The sequence below is a fragment of the Gobius niger genome, assembly GCF_951799975.1.
Source record: "Gobius niger genome assembly, contig: SCAFFOLD_41, whole genome shotgun sequence".
NCBI lineage: Eukaryota > Metazoa > Chordata > Actinopteri > Gobiiformes > Gobiidae > Gobius > Gobius niger.
In genome coordinates, this window is record NW_027639175.1 from 222,371 (window position 1) to 228,753 (window position 6,383).

The following is a 6,383-nucleotide window of genomic DNA, read 5'->3' on the forward strand; positions in this document are numbered from 1 at the left end:
GACTATAACAGGACTAAACCCGGGACTATAACAGGACTAAACCTGGGACTATAACAGGACTAAACCCGGGACTATAACAGGACTAAACCTGGACTAAACCTGGACTTAAAACAGGACTAAACCCGGGACTATAACAGGACTAAACCTGGGACTATAACAGGACTAAACCCGGGACTATAACAGGACTAAACCCGGGACTATAACAGGACTAAACCTGGGACTATAACAGGACTAAACCTGGGACTATAACAGGACTAAACCTGGGACTATAACAGGACTAAACCTGGGACTATAACAGGACTAAACCTGGGACTATAACAGGACTAAACCTGGGACTATAACAGGACTAAACCTGGGACTATAACAGGACTAAACCTGGGACTATAACAAGACTAAACCTGGGACTATAACAGGACTAAACCTGGGACTATAACAGGACTAAACCTGGGACTATAACAGGACTAAACCTGGGACTATAACAGGACTAAACCCGGGACTATAACAGGACTAAACCTGGGACTATAACAGGACTAAACCCGGGACTATAACAGGACTAAACCTGGGACTATAACAGGACTAAACCCGGGACTATAACAGGACTAAACCTGGGACTATAACAGGACTAAACCCGGGACTATAACAGGACTAAACCTGGGACTATAACAGGACTAAACCTGGGACTATAACAGGACTAAACCTGGGACTATAACAGGACTAAACCCGGGACTATAACAGGACTAAACCCGGGACTATAACAGGACTAAACCTGGGACTATAACAGGACTAAACCTGGGACTATGACAGGACTAAACCTGGGACTATAACAGGACTAAACCTGGGACTATAACAGGACTAAACCTGGGACTATGACAGGACTAAACCTGGGACTATAACAGGACTAAACCCGGGACTATAACAGGACTAAACCTGGGACTATAACAGGACTAAACCCGGGACTATAACAGGACTAAACCCGGGACTATAACAGGACTAAACCCGGGACTATAACAGGACTAAACCTGGGACTATAACAGGACTAAACCCGGGACTATAACAGGACTATAACAGGACTAAACCCGGGACTATAACAGGACTAAACCTGGGACTATAACAGGACTAAACCTGGGACTATAACAGGACTAAACCCGGGACTATACCAGGACTATAACAGGACTAAACCTGGGACTATAACAGGACTAAACCTGGGACTATGACAGGACTAAACCTGGGACTATAACAGGACTAAACCCGGGACTATAACAGGACTAAACCTGGGACTATAACAGGACTAAACCCGGGACTATAACAGGACTAAACCCGGGACTATAACAGGACTAAACCCGGGACTATAACAGGACTAAACCTGGGACTATAACAGGACTAAACCCGGGACTATAACAGGACTATAACAGGACTAAACCCGGGACTATAACAGGACTAAACCTGGGACTATAACAGGACTAAACCTGGGACTATAACAGGACTAAACCCGGGACTATAACAGGACTAAACCTGGGACTTTAACAGGACTAAAAATATTAACCGGGATTAACCAGGACGACCTGGACCTGCTGTGGTTTGGTTTGGTTTGGTTTGGTTTGGTTTGGTTTAACCAGAACTAACGTGTAGTTTAATCTCAGCAGCAGCTCCTAAACCAGGGGTTCCCAAAGTGGGGCCTGCGGGCCAAATTTGTCCTGTCCTTTTGCGGCCGCGTACGGTTAATACTAAAACTCTGAACTTTTCCCATTCATTCTCAATGGTAAACCCTCACGGTGTGGATGCAGTTACACCTTTTGGCCACAGAGGGTCGTTTATCACAGAGGGTCGTTTATCACAGAGGGTCGTTTATCACAGAGGGTCGTTTATAACAGAGGGTCGTTTATAACAGAGGGTCGTTTATAACAGAGGGTCGTTTATAACAGAGGGTCGTTTATAACAGAGGGTCGTTTATCACAGAGGGTCGTTTATCACAGAGGGTCGTTTATCACAGAGGGTCGTTTATAACAGAGGGTCGTTTATAACAGAGGGTCGTTTATAACAGAGGGTCGTTTATAACAGAGGGTCGTTTATAACAGAGGGTCGTTTATCACAGAGGGTCGTTTATCACAGAGGGTCGTTTATAACAGAGGGTCGTTTATAACAGAGGGTCGTTTATAACAGAGGGTCGTTTATAACAGAGGGACGTTTATCACAGAGTTTATAACAGAGGGTCGTTTATCACAGAGGGTCGTTTATAACAGAGGGTCGTTTATAACAGAGGGTCGTTTATAACAGAGGGTCGTTTATAACAGAGGGTCGTTTATAACAGAGGGTCGTTTATCACAGAGGGTCGTTTATCACAGAGGGTCGTTTATAACAGAGGGTCGTTTATAACAGAGGGTCGTTTATCACAGAGGGTCGTTTATCACAGAGGGTCGTTTATCACAGAGTTTATAACAGAGGGTCGTTTATCACAGAGGGTCGTTTATCACAGAGTTTATAACAGAGGGTCGTTTATCACAGAGGTCGTTTATCACAGAGGGTCGTTTATCACAGAGGGTCGTTTATCACAGAGTTTATAACAGAGGGTCGTTTATCACAGAGTTTATAACAGAGGGTCGTTTATCACAGAGGTCGTTTATAACAGAGGGTCGTTTATCACAGAGGGTCGTTTATCACAGAGTTTATAACAGAGGGTCGTTTATCACAGAGGGTCGTTTATCACAGAGGGTCGTTTATCACAGAGGGTCGTTTATCACAGAGTTTATAACAGAGGGTCGTTTATAACAGAGGTCGTTTATCACAGAGGGTCGTTTATCACAGAGGGTCGTTTATCACAGAGGGTCGTTTATCACAGAGGGTCGTTTATCACAGAGTTTATAACAGAGGGTCGTTTATCACAGAGTTTATAACAGAGGGTCGTTTATCACAGAGGGTCGTTTATAACAGAGGGTCGTTTATCACAGAGGTCGTTTATCACAGAGGGTCGTTTATCACAGAGGGTCGTTTATCACAGAGTTTATAACAGAGGGTCGTTTATAACAGAGGGTCGTTTATAACAGAGGGTCGTTTATCACAGAGGTCGTTTATCACAGAGGGTCGTTTATCACAGAGGGTCGTTTATCACAGAGTTTATAACAGAGGGTCGTTTATCACAGAGGGTCGTTTATCACAGAGTTTATAACAGAGGGTCGTTTATAACAGAGGGTCGTTTATAACAGAGGGTCGTTTATAACAGAGTCGTTTATAACAGAGGGTCGTTTATAACAGAGGTCGTTTATAACAGAGGGTCGTTTATCACAGAGGGTCGTTTATAACAGAGGGTCGTTTATAACAGAGGGTCGTTTATAACAGAGGGTCGTTTATAACAGAGGGTCGTTTATCACAGAGGGTCGTTTATCACAGAGGTCGTTTATAACAGAGGGTCGTTTATAACAGAGGGTCGTTTATAACAGAGGGTCGTTTATCACAGAGGGTCGTTTATCACAGAGGTCGTTTATAACAGAGGGTCGTTTATCACAGAGGGTCGTTTATCACAGAGGGTCGTTTATCACAGAGTTTATAACAGAGGGTCGTTTATAACAGAGGTCGTTTATCACAGAGGGTCGTTTATAACAGAGGGTCGTTTATAACAGAGGGTCGTTTATCACAGAGGGTCGTTTATCACAGAGTTTATAACAGAGGGTCGTTTATCACAGAGTTTATAACAGAGGGTCGTTTATCACAGAGGGTCGTTTATCACAGAGTTTATAACAGAGGGTCGTTTATCACAGAGGTCGTTTATCACAGAGTTTATAACAGAGGGTCGTTTATCACAGAGTTTATAACAGAGGGTCGTTTATCACAGAGGTCGTTTATAACAGAGGGTCGTTTATCACAGAGGGTCGTTTATCACAGAGTTTATAACAGAGGGTCGTTTATAACAGAGGTCGTTTATCACAGAGGGTCGTTTATCACAGAGTTTATCACAGAGGGTCGTTTATAACAGAGGGTCGTTTATCACAGAGGGTCGTTTATAACAGAGGGTCGTTTATCACAGAGGGTCGTTTATCACAGAGTTTATCACAGAGGGTCGTTTATAACAGAGGGTCGTTTATCACAGAGGGTCGTTTATAACAGAGGGTCGTTTATCACAGAGGGTCGTTTATCACAGAGTTTATAACAGAGGTCGTTTATAACAGAGGGTCGTTTATAACAGAGGTCGTTTATCACAGAGGGTCGTTTATCACAGAGTTTATAACAGAGGGTCGTTTATCACAGAGGTCGTTTATAACAGAGGGTCGTTTATAACAGAGGGTCGTTTATAACAGAGGGTCGTTTATAACAGAGGGTCGTTTATAACAGAGGGTCGTTTATAACAGAGGGTCGTTTATCACAGAGGGTCGTTTATAACAGAGGGTCGTTTATCACAGAGTTTATCACAGAGGTCGTTTATCACAGAGGGTCGTTTATAACAGAGGGTCGTTTATAACAGAGGGTCGTTTATCACAGAGGGTCGTTTATAACAGAGGGTCGTTTATCACAGAGTTTATCACAGAGGTCGTTTATCACAGAGGTCGTTTATCACAGAGGGTCGTTTATAACAGAGGGTCGTTTATAACAGAGGGCCGTTTATAACAGAGGGTCGTTTATAACAGAGGGTCGTTTATCACAGAGGGTCGTTTATAACAGAGGGTCGTTTATAACAGAGGGTCGTTTATAACAGAGGGTCGTTTATAACAGAGGGTCGTTTATAACAGAGGGTCGTTTATAACAGAGGGTCGTTTATAACAGAGGGTCGTTTATAACAGAGTTTATAACAGAGGGTCGTTTATAACAGAGGGTCGTTTATCACAGAGGGTCGTTTATAACAGAGGTCGTTTCAGTCCTGACCCGACCCTGATCTTGACCCGGCCCTGACCCGGCCCTGACCCGGCCCTGACCCTGACCCGACCCTGACCCGGCCCTGACCCTGACCCGGCCCTGACCCGGCCCTGACCTGACCCGGCCCTGACCTGACCCGGCCCTGACCCGGTCTGTTTTCTTGCAGGGTTCGAAGGCTGCTCGATGGTGCCCTCTATCTTTCCTCTGGAGACGCTGCACAACTCGCTGTCTCTGAAACAAATCGACGAGTTTCTGCATCGAGTCTGTAAGACCTCGGACCGGCCCGAACCAGGTACTGGACCCGGACTGGACCCGGACTGGACCAGGTACTAGACCCGGACTGGACCCGGACTGGACCAGGACATGACCCGGACTGGACCCGGACTGGACCCGGACTAAGTAGTAGACTTAGTACATTGGTGTATGAATGGGTGAGTGGATCCTCGCTGTAAAGCGCTTTGAGAGCCTAATGTAGGCGGGAAAGCGCTTTATAAGTTGAGACCATTTACCATTTTGTAATAGTAGTAGATTATGTAGATGTAGTAGTAGATTATGTAGTAGTAGCAGTAGATTATGTAGATGTAGTAGTAGTAGTATTTTATGTAGTAGTAACTGTTGTTTGTTGCAGCACTGATGGAGGCTCATTCTCGACTCTCGTCTGAAGCCTGTCTCCGGCAGTTCATCAGCAACTGTGAGTACTACACAGTACTACACAGTACTACACAGTACTACACAGTACTACACAGTACTACACAGTACTACACAGAACTACACAGTACTACACAGTACTACACAGTACTACACAGTACTACACAGAACTACACAGTACTACACAGTACTACACAGAACTACACAGTACTACACAGTACTACACAGAACTACACAGTACTACACAGTACTACACAGTACTACACAGAACTACACAGTACTACACAGTACTACACAGAACTACACAGAACTACACACTACTACACACTACTACAAACTACTACACACTACTACAAAGTACTGCACACTACTACACACTACTGCAAACTACTACACACTACTACACACTACTACAAAGTACTGCACAGTACTATAGACTGGAGGTCGACCTCTGTTGTTGATCTTCTGTTCAGACACCAGCGGCCCCTCGTCACCTGTCACTGAAAGCCCCACCCCCAACAGCAGCTTCAGCCAATGACAGCGCAGCCTCACACCTGAACCAAAGAGTCGCCGGCGCCCCCTGGAGGACAGTGTTCTTTTTATTGTTTTCTGTAAAATCACTTTTTTTGGACTGAATCATTGAAAGTTTTATGTTTGATTGAAGAATGTTTTCGATTCACTGCGCCTTAAAAACACGCCATGTTTAGACACGCGTCGCCGTGACAACGGAACCAGCACAAACCGCCGGAACAGAAGCAAAGCCTTCTGGGAAATGCAGTCTGCTGTAATGTCATTTGAAATGTAAATGTTTTTTGTTTTAATGAAGCTTGAGGATCTGAGCAGCTGAAGGGTCTGCTGAACCCTGCAGCTGCTCAGACCAAGCTCTGTTTCTG

General features: G+C 44.7%; 1 protein-coding gene across 4 annotated transcripts in view; it reads left to right on the plus strand.

Moving 5' to 3' along the window:
* The window catches only part of ppip5k1b (diphosphoinositol pentakisphosphate kinase 1b), a 101,673-nt gene extending 95,537 nt beyond the window's left edge, over positions 1-6,136 (plus strand). For all 4 annotated transcript variants that reach the window (XM_079583253.1, XM_079583254.1, XM_079583255.1 and 1 more), the window contains 3 exons: positions 5,009-5,134; positions 5,471-5,533; positions 5,964-6,136. In XM_079583253.1, coding sequence (XP_079439379.1) covers positions 5,009-5,134; positions 5,471-5,533; positions 5,964-6,028 — 254 coding nt within the window. In that variant the 3' untranslated portion in view covers positions 6,029-6,136. The remainder of the gene's footprint in view (positions 1-5,008; positions 5,135-5,470; positions 5,534-5,963) is intronic.
* Positions 6,137-6,383: the final 247 nt, after the last annotated feature.